The 21976-nt window shown below is 42.5% G+C and overlaps 1 protein-coding gene across 1 annotated transcript in view; it reads left to right on the top strand.

Annotated features, from left to right (window-relative positions):
* The window catches only part of COL22A1 (collagen type XXII alpha 1 chain), a 231592-nt gene that overhangs the window by 113569 nt on the left and 96047 nt on the right, over positions 1-21976 (top strand). Inside the window, exons 13-18 of the mRNA XM_033078454.1 lie at positions 4449-4502; positions 5760-5813; positions 10803-10856; positions 12945-12989; positions 17377-17430; positions 18643-18696. Of these exons, the coding sequence (XP_032934345.1) occupies positions 4449-4502; positions 5760-5813; positions 10803-10856; positions 12945-12989; positions 17377-17430; positions 18643-18696 (315 nt within the window). The remainder of the gene's footprint in view (positions 1-4448; positions 4503-5759; positions 5814-10802; positions 10857-12944; positions 12990-17376; positions 17431-18642; positions 18697-21976) is intronic.

The raw sequence follows: 21976 nt of genomic DNA, 5'->3' as shown, positions 1-21976 counted from the left end.
GAATGCTGGTGTCCCAGGAAGACATCCTTCCTCAAATACAGAAATGGAACAATTCTGCTGATAAACACAAACTAACAAAGGAACCTCTCTGGGTAAGTCTGCCCTTACCCAGATCTCCTATATTTTTTTCTTGTTGGCTGAAGTTGAGAAGAGTATTTTTATTCTTCATCACCCCACTGTGCAGCAGGGAGAGTTGCCTGTGCTTTGAAGTTCTTCATGATGTGGCATTTCTTTTGGTCCATTGAGTCTGGACAAGCCACGTGCCCATGAGAGCCCTGTTCTGAGAGCCCTTGGAAGAACAGCAGCAGTGGTTACTCCTTTCTCTGTATCCATTGTGTGGCTCTTAATGCTTCTATTTAAAAGCAAATACAAAGAAATTCAGATTTCTGTCCTTTTTACTGAATTCTGGTTAAACTTTTTGTTTTCAGTATGGCTCAGAAAACCTTCCTAATTTTCTTGTGGAATTGTTATAAATTCTTTCAGGAATGAAGGATGGAGTTTTCAGAGTGACTTTTCTAGTGCTCAGAAATCCTCAGAGCTTGCAGTATTTATTTTTTTAAGAACTTCCTAAGACAAGCTTATATGTTACTGCAAATGCCATATTTGTTACTGCAGAATACCTCGCAGGTACCACTACCTGCACATTCAAGTTTTTATCCACAAAGCTATTGATGGAAAATGCAAAAGGTCACCCCATCTAAAATGTAGAACTACTCCAGAAAATATAGACTAAGCCTAAGGAAGATGCCTTAGAAGCTATACTGGTTCCCTTCTTTATCAGCAGCCTCTTCTTTGCTGGTGCTTCTCATTTCCCAGTTCCTTGTTACCTTCCTATTCTGGTCCTGATGCTTCTCCAGAAAAGGACAGCCTTTGAATTTCAGACATTCATAAAACAGATGGGTGACAATAGGATTGCATGGCCTCAACAGCTATGTGTGGTTTACATGTCTCCACCTGATTCCCATTGTGTGGAAGCTGGGAGTGCAGCCAATCTCTGGGAATACAGGTTTATTTTAACCCCTCTCAGTGGCACAACTGGGTTTTGTCTTTGTGCAAAGAATGTGATGGACTTCTGTTCCCCAGGGCTCAGTGCCAGCTGCCAGAGCCTACCTGTTCTCCCAGTGTTTCATCCCAGAGCATTTTCAGACAGTGTCTGCCTGGTAGTTACTCCACTGCCCTGTGCTCTCTGCCTCTGCTATTTATTTCCCATATTTACACAATGCTTGCAATTTTAAATGGTCAAGCAAAGGGAACAGACTGCCCAGGGAAGTCAAGGAATCACTGTCCCTGGAAGTGTTGAAAACACATGCAGATGTGGTAGGTGTTTAGTGGTGGACTTGAAATGGTTGGACTCGACTTTTTCCACTCTTAATGATTCTCTGGAAGTCAGCAGAAGGAGCAGAAGTGGGAGCTGTTCCCACCCTGTGGCCTTTTCCAGTGGTGGCTCCCCAGGGACGTTAAACCTGTCTCTATAGTCTAGGTTCTGTGCAATGCTCTCCTTGGGGTAATGCTGGTGGATACTCTCTGGTCCTGCATGAGTATTTCTGTGAGCGCTGCGCTTCAAACTTACTGACTGCTCCTAGGATTAATTTGTTCAGCTTTGCCAAACAGTTGTTATTTCATGGCAGAAGAAAAACCAAAAAAACCCACAACAAACCAGGCAAGAAAAGAAGCTAATTAAGTGGACCTTATGCAAACTCCTTTTGCTTTGCATAGAAAAGACACAAATTGTTCCCCTACCTGTGTGACACACTTTGCCATGGAACAGCAGTTCCTTCAAGTTATATTGACCTCTTAGAGCAAATTATTTCCTCAAAAATCACGTTTGCTATTTGATGGGTTTTCTATCTCATTAGGGAACCATTTGAATATAGCACAGCTGATTTTTACCACCAGCTGCATTGCAAATTCTGCAGTGCTTTGTGAAGGTTGTGTTAGCCAGAAATGTGATTATAACAGCAAAGACTTTCATTTGCATATACAGGACAGATACTTTTCAGCAACTATCTTCTGTTTACCTTTAAGTGCCAAATATGCCTATAAATAAATAAGGCAGGATTTTGACATTGTCTGTTGTCAAAATAGGGAACAATCTAAGTCTGCTAGACCAGACTTTGAGAAAAAAAAGTCACAAATAAAATTGCATGTGGTGGAATTTGGCCTGAATTTATCTACATATTTAGGTAGTCCTTATGTGTATGCAGACAATTTGGAAATGCATACATTAACTTAGCCAATTTAATGCTCTTGCAAAAAGATTTTTCTGTGCTAGTGAGTTTTTGCAAAAGCAGATGGGGAAAAAGCTCCCAGTCTTTTGTCCTAATGAGAGTGGCTAGTGGGGAAAAGAAAATTTGAATTTTTCCAAAATTTTCCATGTCAGTTTCTATGCCATTTATTATAATTAAAAAAAAAAAAATCCATGCCATTGGGAACTTGGCATTATTATAAGTTGGCCATGCCAAACTTCAAGACCTTATGCCTTGGAATATGGCAACAGGAGGTTTCTCAGGGAAGTGTTGCTATGCTTCAAATATATATATTTTTTTTTTAAACAAGGGTAGGTCTCTAATCTTTTTCTTAGAAAACTGCTGGTTCTGGAGAGTAATTACAAAAAGGAAGGGAAGGAATGCACTGGAATGGAAAACTGAAAGTGAACCTGTTCAAATATGGGACAGTTACAGGTGACTGAGCACAGCATTGTTACAGTGGGGGTGAAAAGCTGGACTCGGTTCTCAAGAGATGACAACTGCACTGTCTAAAGCACACAGATACACCACAGAATAAGATGCCATTTAATATGAGGTGTTTTTCCATTGGTGGTGTAGGGTGAAGAAGGCTTTCCTGGCTTTCCTGGACTGAAAGGGGACAAAGGAGAAAAAGTAAGTCCAAGTCTTTATTTATTACACTCTGAAAAGTTCAAGAGTTTATAGAGCTGTTGTGGAAGTCTAATGAAAACTGACCCTCCTCTAAGTCTTTTGTTTTACCTCTGTATTATATTTTGTTTCATTTTATGTAAGCAAGGTGCTCAGAAACCGAGATTGTGAAGTTGTACTGTTTTTCATCAAAGTGCAGCCTAAAGTTTTTTAACTTACTAATGATGCTCAGCCACATTTGATAAATGTGTGGAGAGCTCCAAGGCATGAGCTTTGACTAAACTCTGTAAAACTCCAAAATACATAAATGTAATAGAACAGGAACTGAATGCTAATACGCACAGGAACACTAGAGTCTCTTCAATATGAGACACGGAATGCCAAAGATTACTGTGCCTTTACTTGCCCTGAACATAAATAACTTTTGGACTGTGGTGGCCTTTAGCTGCTTACTGTGTCATCATCTTAAAAAAAAAATCCCCAAAATTAAATCCAGTACTGAGCTAATTCTGTTGACTAGTATTTACTTTGGACACATTTGTTGGAAATCCCTTAAACAAATCCTTGTTTGCAAGAGGAATTTTAGGAATTTAAACTTTTTCCACCTCTTATAAAATAGCAGATGTTGCAGATCACAAGGCAGGATGCCCCTCCAAGTAACACACAACAAAGCAGCCCTGTGCAATCACAGCCTACAGTGGCAGCTTGCAGTGCCTGTGTCTGCTTCTCACTTGAGCCTTTTTTAATAATACACCTAAGACAAAACTGCTGTAGTGCCTAGAAGTGAAAAGACTGAGGCAGCTCCTCACTGTGTGTTGACTTGCCTGTTGTTTGTTCCACTCTCCATTTGTTCTTTAAATTGCCAGCTGCAGGCAGCAAACTTGCTTTATCTCCACATTTGCTGCTGTTCCTTTAGTTGGGGACCTACCAATCTCAGCATATTTAGTTCCATTCGTCCTGGTGCATAGGAAGATTTTAAATGGTAAAATTTTGAATTTAAGTGGTGTTTGACTTTCTGTTTCTTTGTTTTCTACACCTTTGCATATTCACAGCTCTGGGAGTCACATCCTAGTGGCCAGGGTCATTCCTGAGGACTGCTTGAGTATATCAAGGCTTCTTTTCTGTTTGCTTTTAGGTTCATTCCTTATGTATATTATAGCTTTGCATAGAGGCTTCTGAGCTTTAGGATGAATGCTGTATAATCAAGGAGAAAAAAACAAAATTAAAATGCAATTTTTGAGACAATGGAATGGTGAAGAGAGAAGCTAAGAGAAGATTATAGTATAATATTACCACGACTCAATTGTTATGTGTCTAATTAGCTCCAGAGCTTTTATATTAATTTATTCTTAAATGAGTTAAGTGGACAAGAGTGCCTAGTTCCTCATTAGCAGCTCATCAATCGTCCCCAGTGTGTTAATGTCAGCAGCAGCTCCTCCAGAAACTGTAAATAATAAATGTTTGTGTTGAAATGTTTCTCCTCATTTCTTACTCCTCTCTAGATGTGCTGCTCGTGTCACTGCACTTGCAGCGGGTGTTAATGCTCTGCTGATGATAACTCTGTTGTTGTTACAGGGCTCCCTGGGCTCACCTGGCCCCCCTGGGAGGGATGGAGCAAAAGGAGAAGCTGTAAGCCTTTTTGTTCCTCCCATGTAATCCTGCTTTTCAGCTCGAGGCAGGCGGTGGGAATCAATCTGCCATGAGTGGAGCATGTCTGGGGGATTTGTGTGGCCATTTTAGGAGCAGCAGAAGCAAACAGGAGGTCAACAGCCCCAAAACTCTGCCTCACACGTTTGCAGCCAAGACAGGTGTCCTGTGGGTTAACCACTGCTGGAGGGCAGCTCTGGTGTCATTCATTAAGGAGGGAGAGGGAGCAGCCTGGGGTTTGAGACCTGCCAGTAAACAGCTGCAGAGCCTGGCCGCTTGTTTGATGGCTGGCAAGGAGTCCCTGGCTAGTAGAGATGGCAAAGGTGCAAGCACCATCTTATGTATCCACAACTGACATGGGCTGGAGAAATTGGAGTCTTGGCCACAGAAGAAAAGACCTCAGCTCCTCTTCTGCACTGATAAAAACGAAGAGAAAAGGAGGAGGGCACGATTAATTCAAGGAAGGATGTAGAGTACCAAATACTGCCTTGTAAGAGGCACAAAACCACAAATAAGTTTTCCAGTATCTCACAGAAATGTGTTTTAGAGCCTTACATCCTTCCCACTGCTTGATCACCATCCCTTAAAAATATCTTCTACTTGGTGCTGAACCTCCACCATGTCATTCCCTTTGTTGCAGTCACTTGGTGCCAACTGAAGGAGCTTGGGAAAGGATTATCTAGAGGGCAGGTATACACAACAGGAGTGACACACAGCAAAAAAGCACTTTTCCTTACAAACTGTTTCTTCTTTGTTCCACGACTGTCTTACTTTGGAAAAACTGTGAAAAAAATTTTCTATATTGCTTCCACAACTGCTTCAACTTCATCACATCACACATGGCACGGGATTGGACAGTGTCATACTTGCACTCACAGAATTCCTTATAAGATGTATTTACACAATGGAAGGTGACAATTCAAGACCAAATGCTTTATGCTGACTCCAAGGAATCCATCTTTGCAAGCTGTAGTCAGTGCAAGCTGTTCACAGCTTAGGGAACTCATTTTTTACTACTTGGTTGTGTTTTGAAAACAGATGAAGAGCTGCATCAGTTTTCATTTTCTTTCTTTCTGCTTTCATTTTTGTGAGGAAAACACATTGTAACCTTTCAGATCTCTGTATAATGGCACTCAGGACTGTCAATATTTCTAACTGCATGCACTGACTAGTTTGAGCTATCCTAGCCTTTATATATAAAAGATTTGAGTTTACCAGCAACATTTCTTTTACTTGCAGGGTGAACCAGGACGGCCAGGTGCATTTGGACTGCCTGGGCCAGCAGGTCCAAAGGTAAACTTTCCATTTCTTCTTTACATGGGTAGACATATATTTTCACTGACTTTTTATGTTTATGTGGCTTTAATTTCTTCTTGTTGAAGACATTTGACATTCCCACTGGTGAATGAAGAAACTCAAAATGCTCATTTTGGGTCTGCTAAGGTATCACAATTATGCAAATTGTGTAAAAAAAGAACAAATAACTTCTGTTCAATCAACAGCATAGCTGGAGAAAGTGAAGAAAACATCTTTTGGGGCACAAAAGCCTTGGGTCACGTCTTCAGTAGCTTTCCCAACTCTCACTAAGATGCAGAGGAGAATTATTATCCCTACCCCATGACTTGAAAAAATGATCATGTATAGAGATCCTATCCTGAATGTTTCTGTCTATTTTGGGATCTTCAGTTCTGCACCAGTGAACGGTGCCTGAGTGATACAGAACTTTAGCCAGCACTTACATCACTGGGTTTGCTTCAAACAAGGTACTCCTGAATGCAGATCTGGTGAGACTTAGCTGAACATCAGAAATGTGAATTTTGAAGCAGCAATTCTTTAACCTCCTTTCAAAGTGTGTGCTAGTTTTGTATTGAAGGTACATAGGAGGAGGGCATATTTTAGAGTTTTGGGGGTTTTTTTTAAGCAATGCTTCGTAAGTTTAACATGGCCCACAGAGCTCTAAAAAAACTGTAAAGATGGGAAGAGTTTCACGATTTTGCAAACTCCTGGGCAGCTGCTATTCGTAATAATAAAAACACAAAAACCCTTTATTTTTCTCTTAAAAAAAATCCCTATAACCAAAAAAGAAAAAAACCTCCTTTCCCTAAAATAAACTAAAAAAAATATTTAAATAAATTTATTTAAAAAATTATTTTAAAAAATTTATTTAAATAATAAATTATTTAAATAAAAAAACTATCTAAAACTATCTCTGTATGTTGTTGTTAAAAAAATATAGAAAGTAAAAAAAAAAGTCTAAAAATCTTATTCTAAATTTATTATTATTTTCTTTATGTTATTAATAAAGCTTTTCTTTACACCCTTTTAAATGTTAAACCTGCCTTATTTTTACTCCTCATCCTATCTCACAACAAATATAAGTATATTAAAATTAACAAACCTAAACTATAACATTTATTTAGTACATTAACCAGAAAATTCAAACTAAACCAAAACAAAGTCTCAGCTCTCCTTGCCTTGTTCCCTGGTTATTGAGGGGATAAATACCCCTCAGGTGGTTTCAGCCTTGTTGTTCTATTACAAAAAGTAGATGGTGCATTGTGACAAGTGTGCTTTTAGGGGTATCACACACAGCAAGTTCAGCTCATCCTGTGAAGGGTGCTGCTAGGACAACAATTGGATGGCCTGAATTAACTTCACTCATTTCTTATCCTACACAAGCCAAGACCTTTGAATATCTCATCCTTCTGGAAGAGCCGTTTCTAGTCACCTACATCTCACCCTGAGTTCACTGATGCCATTATCCTCAAATAGGCCTTAAGTACCTCAGCACCTTTCCAGGTGCAGCCTTGACTGTCACTTGGCTCTGTCTGACACGACTTGATGAGGCAGGTCATGTACAGGTCCTCTCTGCTCCTCAGCTATACAGAGCCCTGTCTCCAAAATGTCTCTGTGTTTTTGCACAGAGAGAAATCCACCCTTTCCCAAAGTCCCATCAGGAGGGTATCAGAACCCACGAGGAGTTTGTAGATTAGCAGAAACATCTGGCAGCCATCCCAGGGTTCCATATTGGCTTCAGCAGAGGATAAATGACACATGCAAAGCACGACTGGGTTGAGCTTAGTGAAGGCACACTGAATATTTTGCCCTTCAGTGGGATTTGGATCTTGGATGAAATGAACAGAATTTATCACTCACAAATGCTTTCTAGCTGCACCTCTCCTGTCAAGTAAATAAACACCTATTTTCTCTCTGTCCTGCATGTCTCATGTAGTGGAATTTTAAACCAGCAGGCTACATGATGCTCTTTGTTGTATGAACTTCCTCACACTTGCTCTGCAAAGCTTTTAAAGTCAAACTGAGGCACCTACATCTTCCTCAAGGTGGTCTAGATATTGCTCCACATTTTCCACCAGGTTCTTCAGGAACATGAAGTTCAGCCAATTAATAAGGCAATGCTGCATAGAAGGAGTTCAGATCTGCGGGTTGGGCAGGACAGGTGCTGGTGGGGCTGAGCCTAAAGACATCTGACTGGACAGTGCCAGGTGCTCCCAGGGCAGACATGACCTTGGCCAACCCCAGCCTCTCACACTGCCTGAATATGAAATTATTGTGTGTTTTCACAGTGACTTTCATTTACCTCAGTGGATGCATTGGCTTTGTGCAGTGTCCTTGAGCTGGATTCTGGCCTCAGCTATTTTAAGAAATAACCCTGACTTGCTGACAGGGCTTTAAAATCTAAAATAAGAATTCACACTCCTTTACTCCTTGTTGTAAAGCCAGAGCATCTCATAACATGGAAGAAGGTATATAAGAATGAGTGGAGTTGGCAATTAGAGAGGTCACATCTCTAATTATTGGTGTAATGATTATTCAGGGTTTTTCTGCCAGATCACTTATTTTTGTCATCAGCATCAATACAGCAGCTCTGGACTCTACCCCAGGCTGCAGGGAGAAACCTTGCAGTTTCTCTGGTTGGTTGGGTTGTGATCCTTCCTGTCTCAATCCATCTTCATTAGCATTGAGCCAGGCAAGCCCAGTGTGTTGTCAGCAATGATACCTGTGCCCCAGGAAATTCAGCCCCTTGTTTATCTCCTTGACTGAGGAGCCTTTTGCCTCAGTGGGAATTGCCAGCACTTTCTTTTACGAAGTTGTCTTGTACTTTTTACAGACCTCATTAATTGTGTGAAGCTTCCAGTAGCACAGATAAGAGTCCTCCAGGCTTCTGGTAGTGGAATTTCAGTCCAGAGAGTTACAGAAATGGCTGCTGAGCCCATCAGGGTTCATGTACAGGTTACAGGAATTAAATGGTCTTGGTATGTCATCCCTGGTTTTACTGGTTTTGCTTCTCAGTGATTGTTCTTAGCTCACTGTCTTCAGCGTAAAACTGTAGGGTTTGGAGTGGGTTTTTTCTTTTTCATCAAACTTAGAGGTAAACTTCCTTGTTCTCCAAGAAGGATGTGTGGTCTTGCTGGCTACAAGCTGGACACAAAGATGAGTTATCAAAGTCAGCCTTGTGCGAAGGTGTTGGAGCTTCTGGTTACAGATATCATGGTAGTCTGAGATGGCAAGAAATATTCACTGGTCAGTGGAGAAAACTCTCAAATATGTGGGACCTAGCAGGTTAATTTAAATTGAATAAGTGGGTCCAGAGAAAAAGGGGCATATCTTAAATTGTTCGTTGTACAGTGTTACAGCAGAGAAATAAAGTTTGGATTTTTGAGATCAGACCCTTTAGCCTGCAATATCCTGCAGCAAATATTCAACCTTTTACTGAAGTTTTTTCCCCTCCTGTATCTCTAATAAAAGGATAAAGAGGTTTTTTGTGGTTGTCATTGCTGTGGCACAGACATAGCTATAGCATTCCCATCTGAACTGACAGTTATCTGCACTTAATAGAAAAAGCAGAGGGAGAGGGGGGAAAAAATCAATCCTTTGAAATAAAAAGTATTAGGTAAGAGTTTCATTTTGACAAATTTCCTTCTTGCTTGCTCAAGCTGTCGAAGGTCTCACGCTACTCTGGTTTACCAGACATGATCTCAGCACAGGCCTTGAGTGGGTTCAGCACATCTCATCCAGACAAAACCAGTTTCTCTCTAACTTCTGCAGAGTGTTACAACCACGTTTTATGTAACAGGACTGAGTTGGACTTCTGCAGTTTGGACAGTTTGGAGCGGGACTCTGTTTCTCTTGGGGTTTTGCCTAGACTTTGGTAGCAGTATTTTTCTGCAGGCTGAGGGAGTGATTTAGGTGCATGGCTGCTGCTCTCCTTTTCTATTAGAGAACTTGCAATGCTTCCTGACCTTGCAGAGGTTCTCACATGTCTGATCCCAGAGCCACCTCTGCTTGTGCTTGAACCCTACTCTTGTTAACCTGCACAGGGGGGGAAAAAGCCTCCGTTCTACTACTAATTAATTGCAATCATGTCTTACATTTTTAATTTTATCTTTTTTAATGTGAAACTTCTATTAATACAAAACGTAGTAATTATTTTTTAATTATTTCCCTATCTATTTTGAAGCCTTATCCATTACAGCCACCCAGTTAGGGCTAGACAGGAGTTAGATGAGAGTGGTGGGAAAGGGGAAGTGATGTAATTAAGAAAATAATCAGTCAAATAGGTGATACAAGATGCCAAAAAAGTTCTCTAGGTCTACCTGCCAGGCCCAGGCTGTCTCCATGGGACAGCTCTGAGGGCTGAGCCTGTTCAGCTGGGGATCCACATAATTTTCAGGCATTGTAGGACACATAAAAGCACACTGTGAGTACTCTCCATTACAGTGTACCTTCTCTAGGGTGTCAGTACACAAGCAGCTGAAGGACTGATGAAATTTATCTGATCCTCTTGCAGTTTTTCTTATCAGTAAAAATAAACATTGGGAAGCTTAGTTCTGATCTGTTTCTTTGCATTTACTTTTCAAAACCTTTTGAAGACTCTGGTCACTTTACAGCAATGTATACCTTTGCTTTGTTCCATTAACACTGTTCAGGAGCCCCAAGAGGTGTTGTGTGCAACAACTAACATTGCCAAACCTTCTGAAATAACCTGTAGAGAAACCTGTATGGGACAGTTTGCCTTTGTAGCTTAAGTCTGAAAGCAGAAGGATAAAGCTTGCTAATGTCTGAGAGGACAGAGGAAAATATTGGAGTGTCATTTTTGGTAAAGAGTTGGAAAGTAAGACTTTACTCCTGTATTAGCACTGAGTCAAGAAGCCTCAATATGAGCATGGAAGAACAACTTGCATTTCTGACTAACTACTTTTATTCTTGGTCTTTTATGTGAAAGAGTTTCTGGTGGTTTACTGTATCTCAATTCCTTGCCAGGGATCCGAGGGAAAACAGGGTCCTCCAGGCATTAAAGGCTACGTAGGTGCACCGGTAAGTCATGGCTCGTGTTCAATTTCTAATGCTCTAGAAACTTTTCCTTACTTTTTCAATGTGTTCTGTCCAGATATATTTTTTTTATTATTAAGCAGTCTATAGTCTGTCTGACTACTTATCTGCACTATGTCCAAGTGGTGAAATTTTTTTGACTTCACTGAGTTTCTTCTGTCTTCTTTAAATGAGAACAGGCCTGTAGCCAGTAGAGAGGTGTCAGCAGAAATTGCTTGATTACTGAGATAACAGCTGGTGATTTTGTGATGCTCCACTGTAATGCAATTGCTTTGGTCTGTGATGATGCACCATTTATATGGTTTATATGGTGCTCAAAAACTTCATCAGAGCACCAAGAAAAAATGCCACCTCTCAGCAAATTTCCAGTCTTATTTTCAAAGCTCTCAGGGAATAGCCTTTGGGCTCAGGGCACAAACCTGCATTGAATGAACAGAGACAGCAAGACCAAAATAAATTAGATTCTGTCCAGTTAGCACCTCTGCCTTGTGGTCCCAGCTTGGTAAGCAGCCTTTATGCTGGTATTGGAAAGGCTGACTGGATTTTTTGAGATTTGATGATCCAGATGGGGTTCACCTCCCACAGGCTGAGGAGTGAAAGGATTGTGAGCTGCCCTGCCAGGAAGTGCTTGGGGTGCTGGTGGGTGAAAAGTTGGACATGAGCTGACAGTGTGCACTCACAGCCCAAAAGCACCACGGGCAGCAGGTGAGGGAAATGGTTCTGCTCCTCTGCTCTGCTTGGTGAGACCCCACCTGCAGTGCTGCATCCATCACTGGGGTCCCAGCACAGGGAAGATTCATGGACCACTGAGAGAAGGTCCAGAACACAGTCATGGAGGTGGTAGGAAAGCTGTAGTACCTCTCCTGTGAGATAAGGCTGAGTTGAGGTTGTTCCATCTGGAGAAGGCTCTGTGGAGAGCTTAATGTGGCCTGTCAGTATTTAGAAGATGCCAAACTTTTTAATAAGTCCTGTTGTGATGTGACAAGGGATAATGGTTTTAAAGTAAAATGGGTTAGATTTAGATTGGCTAAGGCAGCAAGTTTTTACTATGAGGATTGTGAGACTCTGGAACAGGCTGTCTGGTGAGATGGTCATTGCCCCATTCTTAAAAGCATTCAAGGCCAGCTTGCACTGGGCTCTAAGCACTAAACTCTAGTGTAAAATATCCCTGCCCATTTAGATGATGATGTAAATCATCCTGAGGGCCAAATATACCCAGCCATGGAGCTCTGATTAGCTTGGAGGTAAGACTCCACTGTAGTGTAAAATAAACTGAAGTTTAAATTTCTACAGCAAGAAGCACTATAAACTTTGGAAGTTTTAGAGAGGTCACTATTGTCTGAGCATATTTGTCTCTCTATAGCTATTAGTTGATTGCTCAGTTTCTACAATACAGGTAAAATGCAAGGTGTTTGCTGAGTCAAGGGAAGGTGAAATCCCTTTGTACCCATGGAGTCAATTTTGCTAGTGGCACATGAAACCAAGCTCCAGCAATGTTTCTGGTGTAGCTGGGAGGAGATGAATTATGCAGTCCTGAGGAATTGGCATTGCATTCACAGCATAAAAATGTGCTGGGCCCCCAGGACAGAGTGCATCTAACCTTTGCCAGTTCTCAAAGCTACCTGCTGTCTGTCTGGCTACCACAGCCAAACCCACCAGGAACAGGAATTCTTGCTTGTTTATGCAATTGGTTTTCTCATCAGCATTGTCTTTTACCAAAATTCTCATTGTTTACAAGAAACTTGAAAAATGCAGAGCATTGGTTGTTTTCCAGACCATCTGCAGCTGTGATGTGTTCCCTGTCCTTCCACTCTGCTGTTGGCAGGAGGGTCATGTGTCTGCAGGCAATATAATATTACAGATGTTCTTGGGCTCACAAGTGGTCCCTGCTCTGTGAGTCTCCTTAGATCATGCCTGCGGCCAACTTCGAGGACTGGCAACACAGAAAATGCCCTTGAGGTTCACTTGAATAGATTGTGCAGATGTGAGCATTGATTTGGTGACTAATTAGAGGAGGTAACTATGTCTCTACTTGGATTTAGCTTTATAATCTTTGCTTCTTTTTATTTTTAGGGTCTACAAGGAGAAAGAGGAGAAAAGGGAACACGAGGAGACAAGGTATTCCTACTGCATGCTAGGAAAAGCCAAACTTTTCCTTTGTCCACTGGGTGAGGTGGACTACCAGGCCAGAAGCTCTGGAGAGGGATGGAGTTTCCTCACTGTGCTATACTTCCAAGCACTCTCCACCTCCCATGGGTGTGCAGGAGGGCTTTAGGGACCTAAAGGGATCTACTGAGCACACATTTAGGGACTTGTGTGTGTAGCCAGGGATGGAGGGGAGAGAGGAGGAGAGGAGTGGAGGTTGCCAGTGCTGAGATCTGAAGGGGTGTCCACACTGTGTGCACAACCTGAGAGTTGGGAATGGTCACTGACTGCCACTTACCATGTCTGCATCCAGCATTTTCCCACCTCATTCCAGTTTTTCACATCATCTAACTTCTTATGTTTTTTTCTTCTCCCATCCCCATAAACTCACTAGTAAATACCAGATAATTTGTACTATATGCCAGAGGCTTCAACCAAATGGATTTGCTTCCCAGTTCCACATTTTCTCCTGACTGTGAAGAACTGAGTTCCACAGAGTACAGGTCACTCTGAGATTTGAATCATGTTTGTGGCTCAAGGAAAAGACCAAATGCCTGTTATACCTGAAATAGGCATTTAAAAGCAGATCTGGGCAGGCACAAAGCCTTAGGTATTTCAGTTTGTCCACTGTGTTCCAAGTGACCTCAGATGTGCACCCACTTCTGCTGCAGACCTGTTTGGCAGTGCTCAGGGCCCCCCAGAAATGTAATCTTGCTAATTACTCAAGCCAGTCCTGACACAGGTTTATCTCAGCAAGGATCTGGCAGCTTTGTCTGTGTTTGTGTAAAGGAGGGAGTCCTCATCTTGCTGGCATCGCTCTGTTCCTATTTCTCAGTCTCCATCTTCTTCTGGAGAGGAAACCCAGCAATTTAACACCAAACTTTTGCCTACTGGGAAAAATTATCAGTAGACCCTTAGTGTGAGATATTGTGTTTCTCTTTACCAACATCATTTCTGCTGTTTATGATAAAGTGGCCACATATCTTCATATTTTGTATTCCTATCCTCATTATTGCAGCTAGAGCAAATGGCTTGATTCTACTTCATCTTTGTCATGCTTTTCCTTCAGCCCTTTGCAGAACTGGATAGGTGTCCTGTGTCTAGCCAGTGCTTCTGCTGCTTTTCCAGAGGCAACATTGTCTAATCTGCTAGAATATTTGGCTCCTGGAAGAAAATCCATCTTTCTGACATCACTGTGATGGGAGAGGAAGCTGGACCTGTGTGTGGGCAGGCAACTGACTAAGCAGAGGAAGATTAAAGTGGGGAAGAAATGAATTAGGTTTTGTTTCATTAGAAGGATCTGCACAGAGATGCCCCACCCCCAATCCTTTTTTTTTTTTTTCTTTTGTTTTTTTTTCCTGAAGCAGCCAAATCTCTGCTACAATAATTGTGCTTTGATTTTTTCCCAGGTTTTAATGATGGTCTCAGTGCACCCACTGCCAGTGCTTTAATTTTTACTATTCAGTACTACTGTGAAAATAGTGGGCGTAAATTCAGTGGGCCAAATATTTTCTAGTCTGCTCTTCAGTCTGTAACCTGAATACTGACACCTACGCAACCTGTGTTTCTTTGAGCCTGAAAAGGGAGCACTAGTTCATGCACTGAGTATTGTTTTACCAAGTCTTCTTCCTTGCTACCAAAAAAGCCCCAAGTATCCCATCCATCTTGCTGCATTATTCACATATCCTGGGATCTCAGATGCAAATGTTGAGGTTTTATAGTGAGGTTCCCAAATCCAGCAGTACAGGTTACAAAAAACACACAGCATCATATGAGGAACATCCCATTCCTTTTGCATCCAGTGAGCTCATTGTAGACCCCAGGACAGACTCTAGCGAAAATTATGATGCAATGCCTTGCCATATCTCTATGTGATACTTGGCATTCTAAATTAGGCATGTGCAGCAGTTCAGTGTGACAAAGGGCATTACTTTTGCTCATAATCCTGTGTCCATCTGTAAACCTTGTCTGTTTTATTGAGAAGGGATTGTGTGAGAAGGCAGCAGGCCTGGTTTGCTGCTGCAGATCCCTCTGCAGTAGGTTTTTTCCTCCTCCAGCCTTTCCAGGGCCCTACAGACTCCTGGGTAATAATTTTTCCAACAAATCATTAAATTTTCTAAATGGTAGAGGTCAGAGTGCAGCACTGAAATTTTGGCAGAATTGGCATTCCCCTAGTTGCTTTTGAATCTTCACCATTTTGTTCCGCTGGTTAAAAGAAGAAATAACAATAGAACACAGGAGAAGAAATGGAATCTTAAAGTGAAAACTTGAGAATGAAACTTTAATGTGTTTGTTCTCTCTGTTGGGAGAAAAGTACCTTTCACTGAGTACCTTTATTTAAAGAATGGAAAAATAATAAAACTATTTATAATGACAGATTTTTCTGAGGGAACAGCAGAAAACACAATCGTTTGGAGTGTTTTCAAACAGGTTTTTTTTTTGTATTTGCTTGTATAAATAATACATTTGCTTTTCCCAGCCCCAATTGGTAGCAGTAAGAACATCAACACTTTTCTGTTTTGGCAGCTAAACCAGCATGTGTGAAGTACTCATTGCTGCAGTGTATTGATGTTAAAAATTCTCCTGGGAATGCACTGCACATTTTGTCAGCAATATACCAGGTTGTTGCTTGCTGAAAGTCTTAAATTCAGGATATTTGTAGTTCAGGCAGCACAAGGAAAGCATTAATGTGGAAACTATCACCTCCAAAGCAAGTGGATCTGGGTGTCTGACACTGGTTTTCAGCTGCTTTCTGGAGCATACGGGTCTCTCTAATTACCTTCCTTGAATACATAATTTGAAAAAACATTTATGTTAGAAGATGGATTGACTTTCTAAGAAGGAAAAGTAAATAGTGATTAGCAAATCCATTTCTGACTCGGCAAATCAATGTAGTTTACAAAAGAAGCTAATTAAATCCAATGCCGTTAAGTGTGGGTTTGCAGGTAATAACAATGGCCTAAAAGAGTTTAAGATAAATAAAAACACTAAAAAATAACACAAAACTATTAGTTTTCTGTCACTGCTTGTACTTGTAGAATTTGTTTTTACATGCATATTCATGTTAATATTGGCACTGTGTGTGTATTTCATAGTTTATATTCAGCTGTGTGTGAAGGATCCAAACAAAATCTGTGTTTCATTTTTCAGAGGTTTAAGGACTTTAGTTAGTACAAGAAAGTCTGTTTCTAGGAGTTTTTAAACCAAAGAGATTGAATGGTCAAAGGCGACCATCAGTAGGAGAAAAGTGAAATTCAGCAGAGGTATGAATTGATCCATTTATCTGAATCAAGAACCTCAGTTATAAAATATGAAATATGCTGAGCTTGAATATGGAAGAACAGTAAAGATCAGGATCAGAATTCAAAATTATCCTGTAAACACAATCCCCCAAAGCAGAAGATGACATTGAGAAGGGACAGCCTCAGGATGTTTCATACACATAGGACAACAAGTTGCAGTAATGGACTGGGAACAACTGACCAAGGATCTGTCTTGTGGAACGAGGGTTGGTTTAAAGTAAACATTATCCTGGGATTTAAACAGAAGAATAGTTTATAAAACATGAAAACATATTCCTGCTCAAAGTTAGCCTCAAGTGTATTGAGTTTCATGCACCTAGCTACTATGAAGATGTGGAAAAATGGGACACTGCACAAAGGGGTGCAATAAAAATGATCAGAGGACTGACAAACATGCCCATAAAGAAAAGTTGAAAGTACTATGGTTTTTTAGTATAGAGAAGTTTGAAAGGGAAGTTTTGTAAATCTTCAAATACATAACAGGTCATTGTGAAGATGAAGGATACACTTCCCTCTGTGGGGGGTTCGAGAAAGACTTACTACTCTGGAACTGCAGGGAAAAAAAATTCAAGTTTAGGTACATGGGGAAAACCCCATATCTTCAAGTAATAAAAATAAAGTAGTGAAATCCATTGCATATGGGCTTTGTGTACTGTCCACCTCTGGAGACATATAGGAGCAAATTAATTGTTTAAAAAGTTTTAAAAGTTTAAAAATGAAAGATATTTCTTTACTGGGTAAAACCGACCTATTGCTGGATTGCTTTATTATCTCTGTAAGAGCTGTTCTGGGCTGATGTTCTCCTGAAGCACTTTGTCCAGTTTACATGAACCCACCTCAGCAGGCAGAAGAAGGATGCCAACATGGAAAGCTAGCACACACCTGGTTCTGGTTGCAGCAACTTTGCATAGTACAGATGTAGGAACTTCAGCTATTTTCTCTGTGGTAGACTGGCTGGAATTTCTCTCCTTATTCATTACTCTTGGACATCACCTTCAGGGCAGTGACCTAAACATCACAGATTTAAATTATAGTGGTTCTTTCTCTTCTTTTTCCAGGGAGACAGAGGTCTGGATGGATTCCCTGGAAAGCCAGGAGTGGAGGGGAAACAGGTACGTGGCAAATATTCAGTAACTGGAAATGTTTCTTGGAAAAAGAGGATGTTGACCCTAAAACTGAGACTTACCCTGGGTGGCTGCTGAATCATGACAGTACTCAATGATGTCCCTATTCTGAGGATCTTTGTTGGCACAGTTCTCTTTTTTTGTTTGTTTGTTTTTAGAATTAAACTATAATGCAACTTGCACTCACAGGAAATGCCAGTCCTTTAAATGTGATAGCTCAAATGTTTGTCTTAATTTTCATTAAATAAATAAGAAAGCACTCAGAAAAATTCACTTGTTTAAGCCCTCAACGGGAAAGGAAGAGAACTGGATTTAATATATTGAGTTTGTTTTCAATAAAAAAGGCTTGGAACTATTTACATTTTTAAAACAAAAAGAAAACAGAAAATGGCCTAGAAGGTCAGTACATTTCTGCTGATCAGACACACACTGCTTTGTCTAAAACCACTATCTGTAGATTCCACAAGACTGTTTTCATTATCCAGGGAATGATATCTAATGAGAGGCATCCTTTTCTTCCATGGACCTTCTGGTCTAAATATCAAAGAACAAAATAAGAAGCAGAGGCCAGAAGTGATTTGCCACAAGCCATGCAGATAATCACTGCCACCCTTGAGCCTGATGCCTCCAGGGTGCAGCATCTGCATCCTGCTGTGTTCCTCAGCACAGTTTACCTTGTACCAAGAAGTGTGTGTCTAGTTAGTGCTTATCACTATCCTTGCAAGATGGAAATATTTTCCGGTGTTACAGATGGATAAAGAACTGGTTTATACTTGCAGCAAATGTAGATGAAGTAGGAAGTTGCAGAGGGATGTGAAGATGGACCCTGTTTGTTTTCTATGTCAAAGGAACAATTTCTCCAAGTTGGGTGTTCTGAAGCATTTCTTCCTTTTTCATGTCTAGAAACTTAGAAGTGGGTAAATCTTCATGCCTGAATTTTAAACTAAATTTTGTGTTTGTCACTGATATACACACTGAACTGCAGTTCTTCTGAATCAGCTGAAATTGGACTGGTGTTACTGTGATTACTGTGGCATCTCCATTTCCTCTCTGTGCAGCAGAGTCAAAACAACCTCGTGTTCTATTAGTTCCTCCCCAGTGCAATAGGATATCACTGTTTGTGCTGCCAACACCTGCAGCCTTATGTTTCTCCTGCACTTTGGAAATAAAGAATTTTCTCTCAATTTTACCTCTTTATAGGGCCCTCCTGGCAGCCCCGGCCCTCCTGGTGCTAGTGGGACCAAAGGAGACAAGGTAAGTTGGGATGGGATGCACAGAGTGAATTTAAAAACACATTTGTTAATTCTACCTTGGCCCCTCAGTGCTGGAAATATTAAGGCTGTTGGCCTAATATTTATCTCATTTGTATATAGCAAAAGTTTATATATATTTAAATGTCACTTTTCTGATGTGGCTTGAGTCTGAAATCGGTGTCAGTGAGTGTTAAAATGTGTCTGGTTATGGCTTATCTGCTCTTAGTTTAATGCTCTTAATGAGAGTAGAAGGAAACAGAATGCAGTTCGGGTCAGGAAATCATCCTCATCTAAGAAATGTTGGTAGAAATGTCAATATGTTTTGTAGAAGTGGTTTTTCTAACCCAAGAGATGTCGAATTGCCTCAAAAAGTGACAACAAAATGCCTCTGAGCCTCCTACCTGCAAAATAATTACTCACTGCTCTCAGCAGCAATTTTGACCTTGTTATTTTTCAGAGTTGTTAGAGTATTCAGGGCAGCATTATGTTTTCCTCTATGTTAGAGGTGATGCTGTGGTTTTGGTATTTCCGATCCAGCTCTTAGGCAGGAGTGAAAAGGCATGGCCAGCTCTGGATTTCTTTCTCTTCTCCTCCAGATTAAGTCAGTGACTCTTATTCAAGAATGCAAGGATTGGAAGTAATTCCCGTTATTCTCTTCCTGCAGTACTGATCAGTCTTGAGTTCGTAATACTTCATCCACATTTCTGAACCAGCTGCAACTGGTGCTTCCAAAAGATGTTTGTCTTCTTGGTCTAATATTTTCAGAGTGTCTGGTTGTGTCTCTCTTCACTACTTCTCACATAATATGGGCTCTTTTAAAAATAGGCCTGTTTGGATGGGGCCCTGGGCAACCTGATGAAGGGGGAGGCATATCAGCTCAAAGCACAGGGTTGGAAACAGATATTTTATATTGATGGGCCAAGTCCAATAGTATCAGGTTCAAAGAGGTGAAGATCCCGGTTGTAAACACTGGCAAACAAAAATCCCCTGCAGTGCTCCAGGGGCAGAATGGTAAAGCTGTCTGGGATGAAAGGCCCTGGGGGTGCTGGCTGACAGCAGCCAAATGTGAACTGGCATGTGCCCAAGTGGGCAAGGAGGCCAGTGGCCTCCTGGCTTTCTATGTCAGCACTAGTGTGGCCAGCAGGACCAGGGTGGTGATTGTCCCTCTGTATTGGACAATGGAGAGGCCATACCTCGAGTCCTGTGTGCAGATATGTGTCCCTGTGGAGATATGAATAAGGAAAGACACCTCTCCCCAAATTAGGGTACCAATGAGACCATCTACCAATATCAAAAACATAGAATTTAATTAACAATAAATGGGAAGGAGAGAGATACAAAGGAATAATGTGAGAAGGGAAGTGGGGGCAGAGGTGATGGGAGGGAGATGAAGCAGAAGACAGTCCAAGATGCTTGGCTGCAGCGGCAATCCGTCAGTCCTTGCTCACGATGCACTTGTCTGCGCTGGTGGTCTCTGTAGATCTTCTGGATGTGGAGGCCCCTGGTCATTCTTGTGGGGCTAACACCTTCCTCCAGTCCATGCTGCAGGGATCCAGGGAGGTGTTCTCCTGTTGTCAGGATGGATATGCCTTCCTTTGCCTGCAATGCTGAGGTCCCAAGGAGCATTTCCCAGCTCCTAATGCAGCCTTAGGGGCAGGGTGGGGATGCAGCCCCAATGCAGCTCAGGTCTAAAGTCAGTTCTTGTGGGATTCTACAGGGCAGCGCTGTCACCCTTCCTCAGCCGGCTCTCCCTGAGCAGGCTGCCTTGCTGTTGGCTGGGGGCTGATGGGCTGGGGCTGGCAGCAAGGCCTACCTTTGGCAAGAGGTTACCTCGGGGTGAGCAGTCATCTTTGGTGATGTGCCTGGTTGTGGCGCTGGGCTCACTCCTCTGGCTGCCCCCTGAGGCAGCTGAAGGAGAGGAGCCGGCGCAGAGCCCGCCGGGCCCTCTTGGCCATGGAGCGCCATGGCCGTGGGGCCGGGGGCTGCGGGACGGCTGCGCTGCCGGCGGGGCCAGCAGGAACGATGTAAGGCACGGCCTGGTCAGGCACCGGGCAAGCCCCAGCCCTGCAGGGCTTTTCCTTAAGAGGGGAGACCTGGACAGAGCCAGCCTGTATGTCTGCTGCATCGGCCTCGTCCCTGGGGTCAGCAGGCAAGACAGAAAACACAAAAATATTTGTGTCCATGGGCAGTACTGTGAGGAGATGCTCACTGTGCCTCTTGTCGCAGGGATCAATGTCCAGGAGAGAAGCTGATGGCTCTGCTTCTTTGTCTTGCAGTGAGAGAGAACACGTGCTCTCTGTCTCACTGTCCTCCTCTCCTGCAGTGCCTCTGACATGGAGCTCTTCTTCCTCCAGCACTGGCAGTAACTGGTCTGCCTGAGCATCCCTGGATGGAGCGTCCTTGTTGTTAAAGATTGACCTCTGCTCTTCAAATGGGTCAGGGGGCACGAGCTGCGAATAGGATTCCATCTCTCCTGCACAGTCTTTGGTCCAACTGCCAAGTCTCTGCGGCACCGAGGGGCCTGCAACAGGCGCCAGGGTGAGACCCGATGGATCCCAGAGGGTGTAGGTGGTGTACCTGGAGCTTTCTTGATCCACGGAGGAGAGGATGTCTTCCTCCAACTTCTCCAGCTCCTCTGCCTCAATATTCAAAAGATGCTTTGAAGCATCCTCAGGCCCCGTGCACATCAGCATGCCACATGGGGTTTGCTCAGGCAGCTGATGAGTTCCACTCTCCTCTGAGGGGCTTCCAAATGAGGGAGAAACTGAGATGTTTGAGCATTGCTCAGGCTCTGGTGTGGGCAAAAGCTCCCTGTGCCCCTCATCCCACAGATCTTTGTCCAGGCCAGAAGCTCCTGCCTCTCCCTCTTTCTCTTTCAACAGGGCATGCAATGTGCCCTGAGGATTGCTGTCCCCCTGTCTTCCAGCCCCTGCTTCTGGGAGCTCTTCTTCCTCCCACTCTGGCTCTTTTGGAGGAGTGTCCCAGCACTGTGAGTTGTCAGAGACAGACTGCTGCTCTGACAACTGCACAGGAGACAGGAACTCAGCAGAGCAGTTTCCTGTCTCTCCTGTAGCAGCTTTGGTCAAGCCAAGAGCGCTGGGCATCACCTGGGGCTCTGCATTCGCCTCTTGGCAGACAACTGACCGCTCCTGGGTGCAGGTGGATGTGATGCACGTGTCTTCATGCTGGCGTGGGTAAAGGTCTCCAAAGGAGTTCCCACTGTCCTCATCCTGCACCTCAGTGAGATCCTCCGGCAGCTCTTCCCCCCGGTACCAGGCAAA

Source organism: Catharus ustulatus, chromosome 1, assembly GCF_009819885.2.
Source record: "Catharus ustulatus isolate bCatUst1 chromosome 1, bCatUst1.pri.v2, whole genome shotgun sequence".
In the NCBI taxonomy this organism is placed as follows: Eukaryota; Metazoa; Chordata; class Aves; order Passeriformes; family Turdidae; genus Catharus; species Catharus ustulatus.
Note: the sequence above shows the minus strand (reverse complement) of the source record. Positions and strands in the feature narration are given on the sequence as shown.